At 41.4% G+C, this 23,330-nt stretch overlaps 1 protein-coding gene and 1 pseudogene across 2 annotated transcripts in view; both read right to left on the bottom strand.

Moving 5' to 3' along the window:
- DESI2 (desumoylating isopeptidase 2) overlaps positions 1–14,923 on the bottom strand; it is a 40,786-nt gene extending 25,863 nt beyond the window's left edge. For both annotated transcript variants that reach the window (XM_059997000.1, XM_059997009.1), the window contains exon 1: positions 14,653–14,923. In XM_059997000.1, the coding sequence (XP_059852983.1) occupies positions 14,653–14,694 (42 nt within the window). In that variant the 5' untranslated portion in view covers positions 14,695–14,923. The remainder of the gene's footprint in view (positions 1–14,652) is intronic.
- Positions 14,924–21,150: 6,227 nt separating this feature from the next.
- Positions 21,151–21,777, bottom strand: LOC132424747 (hepatoma-derived growth factor-related protein 3 pseudogene; annotated as a pseudogene).
- Between the last annotated feature and the right edge of the window lie 1,553 nt (positions 21,778–23,330).

The raw sequence follows: 23,330 nt of genomic DNA, 5'->3' as shown, positions 1-23,330 counted from the left end.
ATATAAAAAGGTAAGAGGAAACCATTCACAGAAAAGTTATCATCTTGAAATATGTGGGAAGGCAATAAATACATAAACTATAGTTAACTTTTTTTTTTTTTTGCGGAGCACAGGCTCTGGACGCGCAGGCTCGGCAACCATGGCTCACGGGCCCAGCTGCTCCGCGGCATGTGGGATCTTCCTTCCGGGGCACGAACCCATGCCCCCTGCATCGGCAGGCGGACTCTCAATCACTGTGCCACCAGGGAAGCCCCAACTATAGTTAACTTTTGAGCTCAATCTTGCTTCAATGAAAAAATTGGCCTAAATATTTCTATTTATTATTTTAAAGCATTGCTTATAGAAGTGAACTGACTGTACTATATTATAGTCATATATTAAAATGTTAAGTTCTTCTTCTGATAGAGAACTTTCATTAAACTTCATTTTAGTCAGTGATTTGCTTTATTCATTTAATAAAATGTTACGCTTCCTGTTTGAAAGCAACAGCAATGATAAATGCTATCTCCCTAGTCTGGAACTTAAAACACTTAATATAACCACTTAGAGCCTGGGTCTGACTTCCTTAAAAGGCAGTATTAAATGATCTAAGTATAAAGTATGACTGTTTCCCCTATAAACTAGAACCAGTGTTCACTGGATTAAAAGTGAACACGGGTTCGTGCCCCGGTCCAGGAAGATCCCACGTGCCACGGAGCGGCTGGGCCTGTGAGCCATGGCTGCAGAGCCTGCACGTCCGGAGCCTGTGCTCCGCTACGGGAGAGGCCACACAGTGAGAGGCCCGTGTACCGCAAAAAAAAAAAAAAAAAAAAAAAAAAAAAATCCAAAATAAACTGTGACTAGTAGAGATTGTGGGATAATTATTATAGTGTCATCTAATATAAAACTGTCCTTGATGTTCACACTGTTAAACTACCTTATGAAGTCTTTCTGGTACCACTGGATTTAGCCCCAGATAACCTTACAGCAAATGCTATTTAATACTGACAGTAAATCATATTTAATGCTATCTGTGGTGCCTTAGCATCAGGTTAGTCATAAAGCAGAGAGACAATAAAAACTCACTGAATGAAAAGAATTTCTAGTATCTTTTTTAGATGAAATCACGAATATCCAGTGCTATGTCTGTTAATTTGCTTTATACTATAAGAAATATATAGATTCTATTCCATAATAATTATTTCTAAGAAAATGTCCAATCTTTTCACTACCTGAAAATATTATCTAATAAGCACATGGCCAACTTTCTGTCTTAGAAAAAAAAAATCTTTATGTAACAAAAACATTTTCAGGGCTTCCCTGGTGGCGCAGTGGTTGAGAGTCCGCCTGCTGATGCAGGGGACGCGGGTTTGTGCCCCGGTCTGGGAAGATCCCACATGCCGCGGAGCGGCTGGGCCCGTGAGCCATGGCCGCTGAGCCTGCGCGTCCGGAGCCTGTGCTCTGCAGGGGGAGAGGCCACAACAGTGAGAGGCCCGCTTACCGCAAAATTAAAAAAAAAAAAAAAACATTTTCATTACAAAGTTATTTATAAATTGTTGATAACAGTAGGTATTAAGCCTCAATTTTTTAGAGTACATAATCTCTCCTGATTATGAAAGATTTGTAATTTTTTAGTTAATAGTGTTTTATAAATATAAATTTGTTTTTTTTTTTGTGGTACACGGGCCTCTCACTGTTGTGGCCTCTCCCGTTGCGGAGCACAGGCTCCGGACGCGCAGGCTCAACGGCCATGGCTCACGGGCCCAGCTGCTCTGCGGCATGTGGGATCTTCCCGGACTGGGGCACGAACCCGTGTCCCCTGCATCGGCAGGTGTACTCTCAACCACTGCACCACCAGGGAAGCCCTAAATATAAAGTTTTATAAATGTTCTGTAAAAAAAAATTTTTTTTTTCTTTTTGAGACAGTGTAGCCAAACACAAACATATGCACAAAAGCTAGCCTAGCCAAACTTCCTTGTTTGCTGGGACAGTCCCAGTTTACGTTTGCTTCAATACAACCATTACGCCTGCACCCTCTTTTACTCTTTAGTCTCAGTTTTGATGATAAAATTTAAAGTTAGCCTAAGACTGGCCTTCTTAAGAACTGTACTCTGAGTCTTAAAAAGCTCCTGAGCACTGTCCTGACCTCACAAGTGTGAATATGCCTAACTACATACTGACACGATAATCTAAGAAACCAAGGAAAATGTGGTGACGTGTATTTTGTACAGAGCTAAAGCTTCCTCCTGTTTACTAACTATGCAAACTAATTTTCAAAAACAAATTATTATGTTTACCAAAGGATCTAATTTCTAAGACCCTCCCACAACAAGCTAGACATAGGATGACTGTGAATTAAGTTATTTAAAGGAGAACAGATTTTTAGAAGTCAAATCAACAGTGAACCAAATGCCCCTTGAATATTTTTAAGACTAACCCTATTTTATATTAGCCACCGTTAGACTCTACTAGTGATGATAAGTAGATGGGGCAGGGTACTGCCAATTCTTGGTCCTGAGCCACATCTACACCAGAAAACCATGTTCTGGAAAATCTCTCGTATCAGGCACTTAATTTAGTTGTGTGAAATAAAAATTTTGGTAAAACCCTGAAACTCCTTTTAAGAAGGCCTATTTGCACCTGACTGTCCTCGTGGATTGGGTTCTAAAACTGCATGAGATCTGAGACAAAGTCTTACTTAATTCTGTACCTTCCATGTTGCTTAGTGTATTGTATTATATCGTACTTAGATCACTCAAATACCTGATGAGCTGAAATGTAGCAAGGAATATGTAATGCTTTTCCCTTTGTCCTGTTCTTAAACGTGACCCATGGGAAAACAACTCCATTCTTTCTCTCATTCAAGATATATGTACTGAACACCTATTATGTGCTAAGAACTAGCAATACAGAAGTGAACATGATCAAGTTCCTGTTCTCATGGAGCTTGCCTTCCTGAGAGGTATCTTTTAAACTGTAGGTTTAAAACCCATTAAAGAATCCTAAAATCATTTCAGTGGGTTGCACCAGCATTATTTTAAATGAATGAAACATAATGCAATAGAACTTATCAGAGGACATCACACACAGCAAGGTGTTTCCTGAACATCTGGTTTCAGTTACATGTGTGTATAGTAAGTATTATGTAAAATGTGTATTTTAGTTGGTCCAGGATAAAATTGAGAAACAGTTCTAGAAGGTTCCCCTAAATTGCATCTCAATTTAAATCTCATTTAAAATTTTTACTTACCTACAAAGCTATAAATAAAGCAAGTTAGAGAACTTTGATTCAATAAAATGTATGTCAGGGACTCTGCTAGACACTGGGGATACAAGGATGACTAACTCACTGTCCTTGCCCATAAGGAACTCATTAAGAATGTAAACAATCAGTCAAAATTTGACAAGTGTTAAAACAAGTATGTGTATATCTAATAAATTAATAACTCTTTTTGGGTTACTCTAACACATGCTTTCACTTATTCTTTCATAATAACAGTCCACATAAAATATGTAAATCAATTATGGGATATTCAAGCAAGTAATCTGTGCCCAAGGCCACATAATGACTGGCTAAACTGTAAACAGAGCCCAGGTTTCTTAGCCTTCACCTAGTGCCTTTTGAAGTCACATGACTACTTCCTAACAGTCTCATGTGGCTTTGATTTTCTTTACATGATCTCGAAGTACCCTGAAACTTCAGAATAAGATGGAGATCAATACTATTAGTTCATTATTTTTCCTTAAATGTGAAATTATGGTGGCCCATCATATACCATCGCAAGTAAAAAGAAATAGCCATCACTTACTCTTGCCTAAATGCCATGTGACATGCCTACCTTATTACTAGTTTAGTAATGTAGAGACCTCCTATTCTGGGAGCTATAACTAACCCTCAAATCTGAAGGAGTGGGAAAATCTAGAAGATATGTTCCTTCTGGAAACTAGAATTTCGACTGTACTTCAACCAGACAACTCTTTTTATACTATTCAGTAGACTAGAATACACACAACAGATTATACTGAGAACTGCTGGAGACAATTAACATCTTAACTTTATCTGGTGGTTCATTTAACTCAGTGTTGGACAGTGAGCTAGAAATTATAATTACACTACGGTATACAAACCAATCTCAAGCTAAGTTGTTTATTTTTAGTCTCCACAAATATTTAAAGACTTATATAAATTAGAAGCATTAAGTTCATCTGGCAGAAAGGCTGAAGACCAGCTGTCAACTCTAACACACAAAGGGGAAAAAAAGGCTATACAATTAACCTCAATTTTATACATATAGTACGATGGAGATCTTGGAGATGGTGTCAAGTGTACAACAGCCCACATTTTTTTAAATCTAAATTTACTATTAATTTTTTATACAATTTTTTAAAGGTTGCTTTCCATTTACAGCTGTTATAAAATACTGGCTATATTCCCCATGTTGTACAATATGTCCTTGAGCCTATCTTACACCCAAAAATTTGTACCCTTTTGCGCACCCCTGCAAACTGGTAACCCCTAGTTTGCTCTCCATTCAACAGCCTGCTTTTAATGCTTAAATCTGGGTAGCACTTTGTTCTGTGTACTAACACTCCTTTAGATAAACTGATGAAATTCCAAAACTTGAGTTATTAAGTGTTGCAACGGCTGAAAGTATACAAATGGAAGCTCATTTAGCTTCTACAATCCTGCAAATAACAACACTAGCGATAACAATAGCCAACACTTTCTAGTGCTTATCATGTGCCAGGTATCATCCTATGCATTTTACACAAATTGACTCATGATCCTTAAAAAAACCCTATGAGCTAGGTACAGTACTATTCCCATTTTATTTTATTTTTAAAATTTTTGGCCGTGCTGCCTGGCATGTGGGATCTTAGCTCCGTGACCAGGGATTGAACCAGCACCCCCTGCATTGGAAGCGTGGAGTCTTAACCACTGGACTGCCAGGGAAGTCCTATTCCCATTTTAGAAAGAAATAGAAGCACAGAGAAGTTAAGTAATTTTCCTAAAGTCACACAGCTAAAGCGCAGGAGGTAGAATACAAATCCATGCAGCCTGATGCCAGGCTAAACCACAAAGAACTGCATTTCACTACTTCCGATAACAGATTCCACACAGTAAGTGTGACCAAGGAGAAGGTAGAGAAGGCGTGACCAAGGAGAAGCCAGGTCTGTCTCAGCCCTGACTCTTTCTCACATCGATACTCTTGTTCTGAACCAGTGTGGATGCTTTGGGACTCTCACTTGCCACTTGACTGGCTAGGGAGACCCGTCAAGACACCAGAGCAAAGCACCTCCCCGGAGGTGAGCAGCCAGCCACAGGGTTGAAACCCAAAGCCATTGCAGGTGTCCAGCAGCATGCTTCTCCATCCTGCAAGTAGCAGCAATGAACAAGAGGACACAGTGGAGGGAGAAACTGTTTTAGGACGACAAGTCCTAGGGGAACTTCAGGTAAGTCCACAAACCTTTTTAAAGTGATCACTATGTCCCAAGCTCTGGGAATAAAAAGAAGAGTAACACACTCTCTCTACCCTCAAGCTCACTGCAGAGTGAAGAATTTATAAACAGAGATAATAAGGACTGGAAAATATTACAGCATATTCATATGCTGACTGGAATGACCGTAGAGGGGGAAAAACTGAGAGAGAACAGAAGAAAAGCAAAGTCCTTGCATAGGAGAGCATGGGCTTCAGCACACAGTGGAAGGTTTGACCTCAGGCAGGGACACCGGCAATGCGTTCCCTTTCCATGTAATAGGAGGGAGGTGAACAGCGGTGGTGGAAGGATGAGAAAATTCTCTTCAATCGCTTTTTTTTTTTTTTTAAATTTAAGTGAAATAAGCAGTGAAGCCATCAGCTGACAGTAAGGAATGTGGGGAGAGAGTATGAAATACTGTAGTTGCCTTGGAGAGTGGGAAAGTCAGTTGACCATAGAAATAAGGAAGCATTGCCAGACGGCACTTAGGGTCCTCTTGGGGTTTGTGGTCATGATTTTAAAGTGAGATTAGTCTGTATGGTTGTATATTTTCTCTAGCTGCATTTGTCTGCTGAGGTGTAGAGGACATGGAGAGTTCAATTTAACAACATCTGCCAGACAAATATGACAGAGGGAATGATTAAAATGGTAGACTACAAAATCTAACTTAGACGGTAGGGGGAGAACAAGGGAGTGATTATTTTAAGGAATTGACTCACGTGATAGTGGGGGATGACAAGTGTGAAATTTGCAGGGCAGGAGAGCAGGCAGGAAAGGCAGGGAAGAGGTGATGTTACAGCTCGTCTGGCAGCAGAATTCTTTCTTCCTTACGGACCCGCAGTCTTTTCTCTTAAGATCTTCAACTGATTGGATGAGGCCCACCCACATTATGGAGGATAATCTGCTTTACTCAGTCTCCTGATTTAAATATTAATCACATCTAAAAAATATCTTCATAGCAACATCTAGGCTGCTGTTTGACTGAAAACTGGGTACTCTGCCCTAGCCATGTTGACACATAAAATTAACCATCAGAGGACCATTTACAGAAAAGGTTTAGGATGTAGGGGATTTTAAAAATCACTACTCATTCATGAGTTCCAAAGAGCACAGTGAAAGTTAGTTTAGGAATGGGTGTAAGATTAGGACAAATAAAAAGAGAAACACAGCACTTTCCAAGGATGAGGGCAGCTATATGGTGGTTAAGGGCACAGATTTTAGTGTCAGAGCTCTTGGTTCAAGACTGCTCTATCACTTATGGCATGATTCTGAGCACATTCTTCAACTAAGCCCCAGTTTCATCATTTTTAAAAAGGATATGAGGGAATGGCTTATTGCAATGGCTGGCATACAGAAAACATTCAAAAATGTTAGCTCTAATTTTTTTTAAAGGTTTATTTATTATTTATTTTTAATTTATTTATTTTTGGCCGCGTTGGGTCTTAGTTGCGGCACGTGGAATCTTCGTTGAGACATGCGGGATCTTTCACTGTGGCACACAAGGCTCTTTGTTGTGGTACGTGGGCTTCTCTCTAGTTGTGGCGTACATGTTTCTCTCTCGAGTTGTGGCGCGCAGGCTCCAGGGCACATGGGCTCTGTAGTTGTGGCGCCTGGGTTCCAGAGCGCGTGGGCTGTGTAGTTTGTGGCACGCAGGCTCCAGTTGAGGCGTGCAGGCTCTAGCTGAGGTGTGCGAGCTCAGGCTTAGCAGTCCCGCGGCATGTGGGATCTTAGTTCCCCGACCAGGGATCAAACCCCTGTGCCCCGCATTGTAAGGCGGGATCTTTACCACTGGACCACCAGGGAAGTCCCGTTAGCTCTTATTATTACGGGAAAAGACTCAATATTGTAAATCTACCAATTCTCCCCAAAATTATTCATAAATTTAATGTCATTACACTTAAATTTTCAATGACATTTTTTACAAATTGATTTTAAATTTTATTTGAAAAACAAATGTGTGGGAAAAATAAAGAGAATTCTGAAAGAGAATATGAGAAACTTATCACCAGTTATCAAAACACAGTAGAATACTGCAATTAAACATCTGTAATGGTGCAGGAAGTGGTAACTAAATAAATGAACAGTATAGAAAGTCAAATAGATTTATATATCCATGATAATTTAAGACAGGATAAACGTGGCACGTACCTCCAATTAACATGGGGAACCATGGATCATTCAATAATTAGTACTGGTTTTCCACTTGGGAACAAACATGTAGATTATTTCTATAATTTTAGGCTAGGGGAAGCCTTTCTAGGGATGACATGAGACTGAAATGTCATAAAACAAAAAAAATCTTGTGGGCTACTGGGTATACAGCTAAAAGAACTGAAAGCAAAGATTTGAACAGATTTATTTGTAGACCCATGTTCACAGCAGCATTATTTACAATAGCCAAAAGGTGGAAGCAAACAAGTGTCCATCAACAGATAAACGGATAAACAAAATGTGGAATATTATTCACCTTTAAGAAGGAAGGGAATTTTGACACATGCTACAACAGGGATGAAACTTGAGGACACTATGCAAAGAAAAATAGGTCAGTTACAAAAAGACAAATAATGTATGATTCCACTTATATGAGGCATCTAGTCAAATTCACAGAGAAAGAAAGTAGAATGGGAATAACCAGGGACTGAGGGGAAGGGGAAGTGGGAAATTGTTTCATTGGTATAGTTTCACTTTTGCAAGATGAAAAAGTTCTGGAGATTGGTTGCACAACAATGTGTTATACACGGAACTACACAGGTAAAAATAGTTAAGACAGTAAATTTTATGTGTATTTTAACAAAGTCAAAAAAAAAAGACAAAAAAGTATGCAATTTTTTCAGAGCCTTACAAAGTACTTCTAAAAAAGAAAATGAGTAACAGCCATGAAAACTTTGGAATGATAAGAAAGGGAAACTGGCCCAGCCATATACTAAATATATTGTGAGATTATAATAATTAAAATACTGTAGTAATGAGACTAGAATCAATCCTGTATGGGCAAGAATTTAGTATTATGATAAGGATGACATCACAATTTAGTGAGGAGAGACTTTTATTTCAAATAATGTGGGGTTAATTAGTTAAGTTTTGAGTTATTGTTTTGGGGGTAGGGGACTATCACAGTCATACACCAAAATACATTCCAAATAAATTGAAACAAAATTATTGACATGTATCTCGTTTCCCTTTATTATTGTTCTGCCTTTCTCATAGTTTAAGATTATTTTGGCAGTCTTCTCTTTATATTCTAGTAACCAGCTGGGTGATACTTGAACAATAATGGTGCTTTGGAATTTAAATATTCTTATAGAAAATCTGACAGTCAACAAATGGAAAGTGTAAGTATAACCTGTCTTAAGAAAAATCCATTTAACAAAAGATTTCACCTAAAATAGTAGGCTCTCCTTAGTATTTAAAGTACTTAATTTATAAGTTTCACTGAATTCTATACTGTTAACTTTATCCATCAACACGTGACCTCGAGATTGATATACACTATACCACTGCAGTTTGAAGGGTCTGTAGTCATCAGCATGCTTGGACCCTTAACATCGGAGTATTTGCCAATCATAAAAGATTCCCATACTTTACTTTCTGAATACAGGTGACGGTTGAACAACACGGGACCACTTAATACGTGGATTTTTTTCAATAACATACAGTCAGCCCTCCGTATCCACAGGTTCCACACCTGCGCATGTGGAGGGTCAACCACAGGATTTGAGCATCTGCAGATTTTGGCATCTAGGGTGGATCCTGGAACCAATTCCCCCATGGATACTGAGGGATGACTGTACCTCAAATTTTCCATTTTAAATTACTAGGTTAACATTTATTCCATGCCAAGTCAAGGGACTGCTAAAAGGGAACACTGAACATTTTGGGGTTTACAAAATACCTTTCACAGATGGTGTGGTAAGCAGAATGACTCCTTAAGATGTCCAGATGCTGCTCTCCAGAACCCGTGAATATGCTATATTACATGACAAAGGGACTTTGCAGATGTAAGGATACAGATTTTAAGATAGATACTACCCTGGACTATCCTTGTGGGTCTCATCTAATTATAAGAGCCCTTAAAAGCAGAGAACTTTTACTGGATGGAGGTAGGAAACATGTGGGAGAAGGGGAGGCCAGAGATATGTGAAGTGTGAGAAGGAATCAATGCATTATTGCTGGTTTGAGGATGAAGGATGCAAGAGGCTTTAAGCATCTGAGAGAGGCTCGGCTGACAAAACAAGGAATGGGACCTCAGCCCTACAACTGCAAGCAACTGAATTCTGGGAACAATCTAACGGGCTTAGCAGCAGATGTGTCCCCCACAGCCTAGGCCAGCTGACACCTTGCTTTCAAGCCTTGTGAGATCTGGAGCAAAGGAACCAGCCTAGTCCACCTGAATGCATGACCTACAGAAGTGTGAGAGAATAAATCTGCATTACTTTAAACCACTAAGTTTTGGGCAATTTGTTATTGCAGGAATATAAAACAAATATATAGAGGGACTGGATTCTTTTATACACTAAACCAAAAAAAAAAAAAAGAAAGAAAGAAAAGAAAAAAGGAGATACTGTCAGAGATAACACAGGAGGGCTGATTTATGACTGCCCTTTTTCTTTTTTTTTAGCTAGACTCACGGGTCACTGTTTCTATATCAAGTGGTAGGAAAGTCACTGGCCCAAGAAGCATACTTGATACAAGAAAGTTAAGACTAGTTCCTATTAACTAGTTAAATCTTATTAAAATTCAGGAACTGACAATGTTTTTGAAGGGATTATCTTCCAAGGAGTGACTAAAATCCAAGTTCAAAGAATAAACAGATTAAGAACATTTCTTCAGTCTAGTTACACAGTGTTAAAAACAAAACAGAACAAAAAAACAATGTCAAAGAAGAATAATTGATGTTATTTTGCTATCTTACTTCCCTTCTTGGTCCAATAAAGCTAAAATCCTACAATAAACTAAGTAAAAGTACAAGGAAAAAAACCCAGAAATAGGCATTTGACACGGGGAGAAGAGGGAACAGATGACCTTTTCAGGCCATTCAAGTACTAGCACCATTCCTAACAAAACTGCCTAGTTAAAATCCCATTCATCTGGTAAAGATTTACTTACAGAACACATTCTAGCGACAGGCCCTGTTCTAAACACTGGTGATAGTATGATGCTATCAAGGAACTTACAGTTTAGTGGGATGCACAGAATTATAATACATGCAGTGATTGAGACATGTAGAAATTACAACTAGGGCACAGAAGTTAAGCCAAGTCTGATGAATAAAGGCTAAGCTACAGCTAGGAGCAGGGGGTCATACTGATCAACGCTGGAATAGGACATTCCACACAGAAGGATCAGCATGTGTGAAAGAACCTGGGTACAGTATAGCTTACTCGGATAACTTAAAAATTTCATTGTGTGAGCATAAAGAGTATATGTTGGGGGGAGGGGAGATAGTGGGGGATTGGTAGGAAATGGGCCTTTAACAAGAAATGTGGGGGACTGGGGGGGTTCGGTAGAGTAACGGGGAAGGGTCTAAAGTCAGGAAAGGAGAAAAGGGAAAAAGAAGTTTGTTCCTGGACATGTTGTTTTAATAATATTATGGAATCACTTAGGTGAAAAGTATATTTAAATGAGTCTGAAACTCTTTCAGAAAGTCTGAATTAGATCTACAGATGTACAGATCTACAGATGTACAGATCTACAGATGTACGGGAAGTCAGACCATGTCACACCTGCATGGCCTCACACTCTCTAGAAGTGTAATGCAGACAGGAGGATCAAAAGAATGGAGTCCAGACAAAAACTTCCTCATTTGAAGAGTCCTAGAAAGTGTTTCTTTTCTGTTAAGACTCTGAAGATGTACAGGTACTGTTTAACAATAGGAAGAAAATTGTTTACGGAATGAATCTACAAACGTCATCATATTACTGCATATTCTTACTTTATAAAAATTCCTTAGTAGCACAAAATCTGGATCTATGACACATGAAGACTTTGTGCTAAAGTGACTATACCAGAGACTGGCCCAGCAAGGGAAACTAATCTGAATCACCTGCTTTACTATGTATGCCAGTAAGTTAGCAATATGTGAATAACCTCATTCCCAAGACTTGGAAAATAACTCCAGGACATGTTTTATTGGTGGTAGATTACCCCAAAGTACAGAGAGGAACATAATCACTGAGAAGGCAGCAAGCAATAATTAAGCAGCACTGTGTAAGATTAAGTAACCTTTTGAGGATTATACTGTTTCTTCATGAGAAGAAAGTTAATTCAGATGACCCTGATACAATTATTTTCATGTATGTGGCAGAGTTATGGGAGAAAAGAAATGATGAACAGCTCCCAATCTACTGAACAGGAAAATTACAGTCACCTAGAGCAAGTAACAGTCTCACAGAGAAAGAGGTACAAGGATACACCGCAAGAGGTCCCTATAAACAGTGATTATTAAGTGCAAATCAAAGGCTGATTTTCATGTTTACCAAGTCTGGACTAGATAGATAGTTGATGTATTAGGCCTGTACAGACAGACCACAGTAATCCTCATCAAAGTCATTTATGATGAATAGGAAGTACTACCAAAGATAAAAGGAATTTGCCCTTGACATCAAGCAAAAATGTTTCAAAAACCAAAACTGGCTTGAGAAAAATGAGAGTGTAATAGATACAAATTTGTACCTCAACCCACTGGTCTTAATTCTAAAACGTAACTCTGATCACATTGCTCCTCCCCACAAAAACTTTAAATGGTTCCCCCTGGCTCGCAGCCCAGCCCCTCAGCCCCAAATAATAAAAATTCTAATCAAACTGAAAGTTTTGTCTCCTTTCATGCATCCTACACTCTCGCTATACTGGATTTCCCAAATCCAACCTATGCCTTCCTACTCCTGCCAGTGTTCATGCTGAATGTTCCCTGCCTGCGGAAATCCTACCAATCCTTCAGGTTTTGCCCCCTTTATCTTTCAGCATTCCCTGATCCTACAAGCACACTCAGTCTTCTCCTTTACATCTTGTTCTCCTCTTATCAAAAGCATGGTATTCTGTTTTGAATTGTTACTACTGTTACTACTGTATTGTTAACTCCCCTATGACTTTCTAAATTCCTTAAAGAAAAAAAGGGTAATTAATTTTTGTGACTTTTACAGGGTCCTAACTAAATAACTGTAGGTTGCTGAGTTAGTGAGACAAAACGCTCACAGACCAAAAGCCCTTAAAAGAACATATAAAAGGAAGTTTATTAGAAGTCATATAATTCAGCTAGTTTCCATTCTGATAATAAACATTCACATGCTCCTTCTCCTCCTGTTGACACAGGAATTATTCAGTAGAGAAAATAATGAAACAGACTGTGGTCTAGAAATTCTAGATCCTATTCATAGTTACCTGGGAAGGTTTAACCTACCCTATTCTCTGCTTCCTTTGTAACTACCTACTTTACAAAAGTGATGTGAAGAATAAGATCTTTGTCATCCAGTTAATATTTTTAAAATCTTTCAGAACACTCCTCCCTTTAAAATATACTGGTTTTAATATCATCTCTAGCTTTTCCTACATTTACCACATGGCAATGATTTTTGTGATTCACAGAATACCTAAAGTGTAAAAAAGGCCATTAAAAGCCAAAGAATGTACTTTCAGTTTTATTAAAAAAGCAAAACACTCTCTTCCTCTACTTTCACAGACTTCTTTTAGGCTATGAAACCGTGGTCCTCTGGCCATTGCATAATCCTAATTTCTAACGGGGTTTAATAATCTAGAAGAAAAGGGATATTGTGCTCTCAAGAGCAGAATATATCCCGAGGGACAGATGGTTTGTAACAATCTTCACGAATAAACAAGAAACCAAATTCAGATCACTGGGGGCGTGGTAGGGAGGAGGGTAAACAGAAACAATAAAAGAGCAATAAAAATTCTTGGAAAATAAAGGCATCCACAGCTATCCACAAAACGTTTTACTCTAGAGAATTATTTACTCTAGAGAATTATTACTCTAGAGAATTACAGTCTTCTCTGTAACTTTTTCTATCATGTGCCACTTTTCTCTGTATGTTAACCCATCTCCTTTCACCTCCCAAGTTTATATGTGAACTCAACAGAGATCTGATCTCAAATCTCAAGCAGTTCTTATGGCCTTCTCACATAATTCCCAGATTGTGGCATGGGAATCCCTTTCTACCCAAGATGTTACACTGTAAATTTAAAAACTTAAAAACAATACAAGGGAGCAAAAATGTTAGATCTGTGAATGAGAACCGAGACTCCTGACCTCCAGTATTTTTGCTCTTCTGCATCTTTAAGACAACAAAAATAATGTTGGGGACTTTTTCATTTGTCAATCCACTTAACAAGAAATTTTAAACATCGCAGGTAGAAGGGAATCCCTTATAAAACAAAAACTTATCAACCGAAAGCAAACAAACCCAAACACGCATCTAACTGCAACAATAACTGTGTACTGGGTATTTCAATGGCAATTATAACGCAAACCAATCCTTGGACTCAATTCTGTGTGCTCACAGTACTCCAAAGTTAGATGACAACAAACAAGTTCTTCGAGTCCCTCTCTTGTGGTCACGTCACATACCTGTTGCATCACCCGGAAAGTGGTCTCCAAAATCCAGGAAAGGAGCACCACCATGATCCCTAAATAATTCTGCTGGGCTATTTTCTGGATAAATTTTAGCCTCATTCATTTTAATGAGGTTGCCTTGGAGGCAAGGGTGTCTTGGCTCCTGTTCACCTTTAAAGAGACTCTAACACAGGCATCACAAGCGGTGACTTTGTGGACTTACAAGAGCTTGGGAGTTTCTGAAGTCTTGGGCTGGTCTGGCAGAGTAGGCAGTCGGCGTGGGAGAAGCGGGGCTGCCCCGGAGTCCGTGTGGAGTGGGAAGTCCGGCCCGCGACCCAAGCTTCGCGGAAGGGACAAGAGGTTCGGGCCCAGCCCAGGGTCCGGGCCAAGTCGGGGCACGCGAGAGGTTCAAGACGAACCGAGTCTTGGCCAAAGCCCCGGGGCAGACTGGGCAACGCTAACAAGCGCGTCGACGTTTACAAGGATTAAAAAATAATACTCCCCTCCCCCCACACCAGAGAACCAAGCGGGAGGCAGCGACGCGAGGCAGGAAGCGCGTGGGGCCGGGTCCGAGCCGACCGGCGAGAGGGTGCGGGCCTGGGCCGGGCTCCCGCCGCTGGCGCCGTACTCACCATGTCGTACACGTTGAGCACCACTAACTGGTTAGCCCCCATCCTCCTCCCGGCGGCCGCCGCCTCGCCCTCCAGCTGCTTCGTCTCCGCGGGGCCGAGGCCGCTCTCACCGCCCCCCGGACGCCTCAGGGGGCCGGAGCCGGGCACTAAGCGCACAGCGCGGCCCGCGGCAGCCGGGGCGGGAACATCGGGAAGCGACTCGTTCCCGGGCGCCGCCAACTACACCCTCTGCGCCGACCGGGCCGGACCGCAGGCGGCCCGCTCCGGCTCAGGCGCCTCCCCCGGCAGCAGACACGTGGGGGAAGGCGGGGCCCAAGCGAGGGGCGGGCGCCAGGCCCCCGGGGGCGGGGCCGGCCGGCCGGCGCCTGGGCTGAGCCCGCCTGCGCTCTAGCCTCCACTGCCGCACTCGGACCTAAGATGGCGCAGCCTCGGTGCCTCTCGGCCCGGGAGGAGCGGGTTCCCAGAAAGACTACAGTTCCCAGCATGCAATGAGGAAGCGCAGAGGCGGAGTCTCAACTGCGGTCCTTCCACGCGGCGGGTTGCCAGCCGTCGACTACAGTTCCCAGCATGCTGCGGGGGCCCGGTGCGTCGAGCCAGGCCTCCCCGGGAGAATACAGCTCCCAGCATGCAGTGCTTGCGGTCAGCGCCCCAGCACTTGTAGTCCGCTCTTGCGGCTGGTGAGGTCTTCTAACTCTTCTACCTTACCTCTCCGCTGCTGCTGCGGTTAGTTTCTGTCACGTTTAACTCGATGAAGCCTTCGGAATGTGGCAGAAGACCATATTGATGACGCCGTTTTCCAAATCTCTCCTCATTATTATTATTATTTATTTTTGCAAGGGGAGGGGTGGGGAAATAGGGGAAGGCGGGTTACTGGTGGGGGAACCGGTGTAATATGCATCCAGTTAATCCTCAGTGTGGAATTTTACATTTACGAAAGTATCCTGCTGAGATGGGAAGAGAGTACAGTACTCATAGATTAGCACAACCGTGGGACGCAGTATGTGCTTTTGTATTCGTTCAAAAATTATTTATGTGCCTGCCCTTTGCCAGGCCGTGATGTAGGCCCTGGGGAATATAGAAATGAACAGGAGGGAGGACAAACAAAATATCGGTGATATGTGCTTTGTAGAGAGTTAAAATAGGATGAAGTGATTGAGAGTAAGCTTAGATTGGCTGCAGTGCGAAGGTCTAGGTGTAAGCTCAGATCCGAATGACGAAAAGCCAGCCCTGCAAAGTTAATTGACTCAACCAGTTAAGAAGCTATTCCACAAGTGCACGCCAAAAGGTGGCTTGGATATTGGGGGTAGTGGGTAACACTGAATAAATTAATTTGGACTATTTTGGAAGTAGACTCTACAGCAGGGGTTTCGCCCGCCCCGCCCCCCCAACACACACACAGCAGGAGGTGAGCAGCAAGCGAGGGAAGCTTCATCTGCTGCTCTCCATCGCTGGCATCTGCCGCTCCCCATCGCTGGCATCTGCCGCTCTCCATCGCTGGCATTACCGCCTCAACCATTTCCCCCCGACCCCCTTGAAAAATTATCTTCCACGAAACTGGTCCCTGGTGCCAGAAAGGTTGGGAACTGCTGCTCTACAGGACTTGCTAATGAATTGGATATTGAGTTTGTTAGGGAGAGAACACTCAAGGCTAATTTCTAGATTTTTGACTTCAGAAATTGTGTGGATGGTGGTGCCATTCATAAGATGTGAACATTGTGAAGAACAGGTTGGGAAGAGGGAAATCAAGAGTTTTGGTTTGGTCTTTTAAGTTGCAGATACCATTGAGACATCCATGATGTCAAGTAGGCATTTGGAAAAAGTGGAGACATGGCCATGATAAATGGACTCTAAAGCCTTAGGACTTACTGGATGACAGGAAAATGTGTAGCTTAGAAAAGGTAAAGGGGTCAAAGACAAAGATCTAGCCCCCATCATGTAGAGGAGGAAGAGGAATCACAGAGGCAGGAGGAGTACATGGTAGCACAGAAGCTGTTAAGTATTAGATTCAGCAGTATGGAGGTCACTGGTAGCATTGACATGAGCAGTGTCAGGGGAGGAGTGGGATCCAGAGAACATTTGGAATGGTTTGAGGGGTGAGTGTAAAGTGAAGAAATGGAGACTGTAGGCAACTTGGGGCAATGGTGGAATAAGGCTGTGTGGTCAATGGAGGACATTTTAAAGACGAGAGATACTAAAGTATACTTGTATGTAAAAAGAGAAATTGATGATGTAGGAGAGAGAGGGGATTTCCATGGGCAAGGTAAGAAGGGGAAGAGATCCAGTGCATAAGTGAGGGTTTGGCCTTTAGTAGGAGGGATGCTTTATCTGTAGTGACAGCATATAAGGTAGATGCAAGTGCATAGTGATGGTATGGAAAGTGTAGAAGACAAATGAGGGCAGTTCTTCTCTGATTTGTTTTGATCTTCTCAATGAGTAAGAGGCAAGATCACTGGAAAGTTGGGGAGGGGTGAGGTGTAGGGAATTTGAAGACAGAGGAGAAGGTGTAAAATAGAGAAGACAAATATACCAGGGAAATAGGGTTGAATTGCCAGGCAGTGTTGAGTGACAGTAAATGCTGCGTGCATGATTGTTCTTTGACTTATCCTCAGGTTGTGGACAAAGTTCTAAAATTCATTTTTGGTGTACCCAGCTGCTTTGCTTCCCTCCCCCCGCCGCCATGGCCTTCCTTTCCTCCTAACCCAACTGAACAAACTACAGGTGTGGGGAAAGGCAGGCACTCTCCATTAACACGTCATAACACCTCCTACTGAGGGCTCAAGCTACTGGTTCATTTCACCTCTTACTCTAAACACTCCCTTTGCTCTTTGTGATCTCAGCTACTCTGTCAGCTGTAAGGATCACCTGTAAGCTGAAAAGTCTGAGGCCCCCATCTCCAATCCCTGTCTCTCTCTTGAGCACTAGGCCAGTATAACCTGCAGCTATTAGACGTCTCCACCAGGTGTATTAGTTTCCTATTTCTGCTGTAACAAATGACCCCAAACTTAGCGGTTTGAAACAACACTACACATGTTTATTACCTTACAGTTCTAGAGACCAGAAGTCCAAAATGAGTCTCCCTGGACTAAAATCAAGGACTATGTTCTTTCTGGAGGCTCCAGGGGAGAATCTGCTTCCTTGCCTTTCTTATTCATCTCCTAGAGGTTGCTCTCATTCCTTGACTCATGGCCACATCACCCTGACCTGTTTCCATCATATCTTCTCTGACTCTCCTGCCTCCTCCTTTCACTTACAAGGACCCTTGTGGTTACTTTAGGCCCACCTGGATAATCAAGGATAATGTCATCTCAAGATCCTTAACCTAATCACATCGGCAAAGTCTTTTTATCCTATGTAGAGTAATATATTTGCATGGTCTGGGGAACTGGAATGTGGACATCTTTGGGGAGCTATTAGCCTGCCCACCATACAGGATGTCCCAAGGTCACTTCAAATTAACCAGTTACAAAATTGAATTCAGGGCTTCCCTGGTGGCGCAGTAGTTGAGAGTCCGCCTGCCGACGCAGAGGACACGGGTTCGTGCCCCGGTCCGGGAAGATCCCACATGCCGCGGAGCGGCTGGGCCCGTGAGCCATGGCCGCTGAGCCTGCACGTCCGGAGCCTGTGCTCCGCAATGGGAGCGGCCACAACAGTGAGAGGACCGCGTACGGAAAAAAAAAAAAAAAAAATTGAATTCACTGATGATGAATCGAGTTGTGTTGCTCGTGTAATTTAGGTACTGATCCGCCAGTAACTGAAATTATCTATCATTCATTCATTCATTCACTGTGCAAGTATTAAAGTCCTCATGAAGCTTACTAACCAGTGGAAGACAGAAAAAAAGTATGTATTCATTAATTTTTAATTTAAACCGAAGGGCACAAGCAGTAGTAGAGCATAATAGGAGACTTATTTGGGGTGGTTGTCAGGAGACAGTAATATTAACAAAGAAAATGTAATTAAATAGTTGTAAATGGGGTACTGGAGGCTGAAAAAGACAAAAAAAAGGAACACTAAGGTATCAGAGAGGTGGGAAGCACCAGAAGCAGCTATCACCCCTAGGCCTGGAAGCACAAAGAGGCTGGGATTTAAACAGTTTTAAAGCTTGGAGGAGAGTCCCGTGGAGGTGGAATCCAGAGCTCTGAAGGGGGAAGTTTGGCAGGCTGGTGCTGCTGGTGCCTCTGAGTGGCACGGTGACATGGGTCCTGGAAAGTTTTAAAAACTTCAAGCTGGAAATCAACCACTGCTCCTGAAATCTGCTGCCACTGCTGGGATGAAGAAGCATGACTAAGCTCACGCTGACAGGAAAGGTGGGAAACAGGAAGTACTTTTCTTCCTCCAGTACCTGGTACTAGAGAAAGCTACCAGGGAGCTAGGTCTGGAGCAGAAATGTGGTTTGCAGAGTCCTGGCCTCAGCAAGGAAAGGCAGATTTGAAACTAGAAAGTTAGATTTGAAACTGAGAGATAGTAGCCTCATTACAACCTACCACAAACAATTTCTTAGGCCACCTGAAGGATTTGAAGCATTATAAAGGAAAATACATTTTAAAGCTTATTGCTGCCTGAACTGTGTTGTAGAGATGAACTGAGTCCAAGCGTGTTTTTTCAATTACTTGAAGTATAACTGACAATATTATATTAGTTTCAGGTGTACAACACAGTGATTCGATATTTTTATAAATTACAAAATGATCACCACAATAAGTCTAGTTACCATCTCTCACCATAAAAAATGATTCCAATATTATTGGCTATATTCCCTATGTTGTACATTACACCCCTGTAACTCATTTATTTTATAGCTGGAAGTTTGTACCTCTTAATCTCCTTCATCTATTTTGTCCTTCCCCCAACCCCCTCGCCTTTGACAACCACCCATTTATTCCCTGTCCCTATGAATCTGTTTTTTGTTTTATTTGTTCATTTGTTTGTTTTCACATGTTAGTGAAAACAAACAGTATTTGTCTTTCTCTGTCTGACTTATTTCACTAAGCATAATACCTTCCAGGTCCATCCATGTTTCACAAATGCCAAGATTTGTATATATATTTTAGTTTTCATTCTCTATTTCATTAGAAAAAACAAAGCCACTTTGAATCCTTCTTACAAAGAGGTGTACATACATTTTAGAATACAAAAGATGAAATAAACTTTAAAATCTAAATAAATAGAAACAATAATGCTACGCTATTTATTTTATTTTTAGTTTTTTAGTTTTGTCTCTGTTAAAAAAAGTTGGGTTTTCTTCCTGTTGGATGTTTGTTTCTCTAACTTTTAAAAAACTAAAGTATATATATTTTTTCTATTGTCAACTTGCTGTTAACAATTTTTGCTTTAAGATATGAATTACATTAATACGTCACATTACATATATGAAGCCAAATTACACTAACTTAGTTGTTTACAACCTCAAATCTTACTCCCAGTACACATTCCAATAAATTTATTCTGTAAAAACAATACTTTTTTTGGTTTTGATTTTTTTTGCAGTAAAGTTTTCAACTACAAACCTTGAATACGTGAAAGATGTTCCAAGGACAAGCACAACAGGATTGATAAAACCCAAACTGACTAAATGTGTTCTCACAATACGAGCTGGCATAAAAATAAACAAACTTTTCTATTATCACATTTGCAACAATAAGGTACAGATAATAATGGTTTGTGAATATTAGCTATTCTAATTCTAGTTCCAAAAGAAAACAACAGATCATTTTAAAAGTCTGTATTTAAAAGGCAATGCTTTGTCTTCCTTCCCATAGGGCTACTGCTGATTCCAGCTTTAAAATGTAAAGTATCCAGCTTGAGTCATTAGCTCAAATTGTATTGAGATTGGGAAAAAATAAATCATTGCCTTCGTTTTGGAGTAACACAAAAGACTCACTAACTTCACATACAGAAACTGAGTTTGTGTACATTAACAACATGAGTTTTGAGAAGTATAAGCTGTCAACTAGCTATTTCTAATACGGAATAGATACTTTACAATATGATTAAACTTTACACATGGCCTCAAAACTAAAGAACAATTTTAAGCTCATCTTCAATATGCCAACATTATGTATCTAGGAATTGGTTCCCGGGTTCTGTCACAGAGAGGAAATCCCTTAAGCATTATGTTGAGTGGTCATTTTAAAAAATGCTAACTTATATTTAACTGAGTGTTTGGTGATGGTGGAGTAAATGCAGGAGAGTGATGAACATTAACTGCCTTGTTAAAGGATCCTAGACTTGTATAAACTTGTGCAAAAAGCTGGATAATCCTTAGTGGTTAAGGGCAACCAAATAACATGAAATTAAATCAATAACCTTAAAAAAGGCTAAAATGTCTTTTTTCCCCCAAACACAGCAGAGAGGAATGTGAATAATGTACATACAAACTGGGGTTCTGTCAGTGACAACAAGGACTATGTGTTGGTTCATATCAAATCCAAGAATATTAGACAACAAAACGTATAACCTTCGTGTGGTTTTCTTAATATGCAGCATTCAATACGGTAGTTAGGTCCCTTCACTGGTTTTCTTGCAAGTCTGAAGTTGTGTTTCTTGTGTCATTGACGGCATCTCCACCCTCAGAGCTGCTTTTATTTTCTTCTTCTTTGCAGTCCTTGTCATCTTCATCTCTTGGAGATTTCCGGTACTGTTTAGAGGATTTCTTTTAAGTGTATGACTTCCGTTTCGAGCCTGCTTTTTCATTCTTTCTTTTGCCTTTTCCATTTTCTTCCATTCTCTCACGTTCTTCCTCACTGCTTGCCTCTGCAGTATTCCCGCCTTCTCCCTCAGTTTCTGAAGAGCTCTGTTGCTGAATGGCCTGGTACCCAGTAAACTTTACGCCTGGGTTATTTTCTATCTCCCACAATCCTTCATTAAATCCTTTCCGTTTGTTTGACTTCCCAAACTTGTCTTTGTATTCCTTATCAGGGAAAAGGTCTTTGGGACCTAGAAATGCAGTTTCAAATATTTTTGGCAAATACTTTGCCAAAAAAGTAGATAGGATACTTATTTGCTGGAGGCGTCACAGCTCCCTCCGGGAGCTCCTCAGTCCGCGCCGGCCACTGCTGGTAGCCCTATAACCTTGGTGAAGACCTGGTCGCCCGCCTTGTACTCGCGGGGCCGCGGACGCGCCATCTCGGCCGCTCCGCTTCCTGGTCGTCCTTGGGCGCCGCGAAGACGCCGGGAGGCCGGCCCCCCGCGGGCCAACGGACTGCGCCGCGCTCCTTGCCGGCCGGGCGGGTGGGCGGGAGGACTAGGGGCCGCTCGGACCAGGGGAAACGGCGAGGCGGCGGCTGGGGCGAGGGGTGGGCGGGGGTCGCAGCAAGCCCCGCGCCTCACCACCCTGCAGCGGGGGAGAGGAGTCCCCGGCCGCTCGGCTCTCGCCGCCGCCGCCGCCGCCGCCGCCGCCGCCGCCGCCGCCGCCGCCGCCGCCGCCGCCGCCGCCGCCGCCGCCGCCCTCTTTCCCCCAGAGCTAAACTATAGTTGATTTACAATATTGTGTTAGTTCAGGTGTACAGCAAAGTGACTCAGTTATAGTTTTTGCTAGATTATATTCCGTTACAGGTTATTACATGATATTGAATATAATTCCCTGTGCTATATAGTAAATCCTTGTTGCTTACCTATTGATATTTTACGTATACAGTAGTATCTGTTAATCCCATACTACTAATTTGTCCCTCCCTCCCTCTCCCCTTTGGTAACCATAAGTTTGTTTTCCTACTTCTAGTTATGGCCTTTTCTTTGCCATTTAAAGAAGTCCCGTTAACATTTCTTGTAAGGCCAGTTTAGTGGTGATGAACGCCTTTAGCTTTTACTTTTCTGGAAAACTCTTTATCTCTCCTTCAATTCTGAATGATAACCTTGAGGATAGAGTATCCTTATAGATTATACGTTTTTTCCTTTCAGCATTTTTAATACATTGTGCTACTCCCTTCTAAACTGCAAAGTTACTGCTGAAAAATCAACTGATAGTCTTCTGGTGTTTCCCTTGTATGTAACTAGTTGTTTTTCTCTTGCTGCTTTTAAGATTCTCTCATTAACTTTTGACATCTTAATTATAATATGTCTGGGGGTGGCCTCTTTGGTTCATTTTGTTTGGGACTCTCTGTGCTTCCTGGACTTGGACGTCTGATTCCTTCACCCGTTTAGGGAAATTTTCAGCTATTATTTCTTCAAATAGGTTTTCTGTCCCTTACTCTCTCTTCTCCTGTGTTCTCTATAATATGAATGTTAGCACACTTGATGTTGTGCCAGAAGTCTCTTAAACTATTCTCAGTTTTTTGGTTTCTTTTTCTTTTTGCTGTTTCAGTTGGGTAATTTCCGCTAGCCTGTCTTCCAGACTGCTGATCTGTTCTTCTGCATCCTCTAATCTGCTACTGGTTCCTTCTAGTGTATTTTTTATTTCAGTTATTTTTTCTTCAGTTCTGATTTGTTCTTTTTTATATTTTCTATCTATGTTGAAGTTCTCACTGAATTCATCCATTCTTCTCCCAAGTTCAGTGAGCATCTTTATAACTATTACTTTAAACTCTTTATCTGGTAAATTGCTTATCTCTTTTTTGTTTAGTTCTTTTTGGAGGTTTTTGTCTTGTTCTTTCATCTGGAAGATATTTCTTTGTCTCATTCTGTGTTTGTTTCTAGGTATTAGGTATATCAGTTATGTCCCAGTTTCAAGCCTGGGAGCA

The sequence above is a fragment of the Delphinus delphis genome, chromosome 1 (assembly GCF_949987515.2).
Source record: "Delphinus delphis chromosome 1, mDelDel1.2, whole genome shotgun sequence".
Lineage (NCBI taxonomy): Eukaryota > Metazoa > Chordata > Mammalia > Artiodactyla > Delphinidae > Delphinus > Delphinus delphis.
This window is presented reverse-complemented; position numbering and strand designations above follow the sequence as displayed.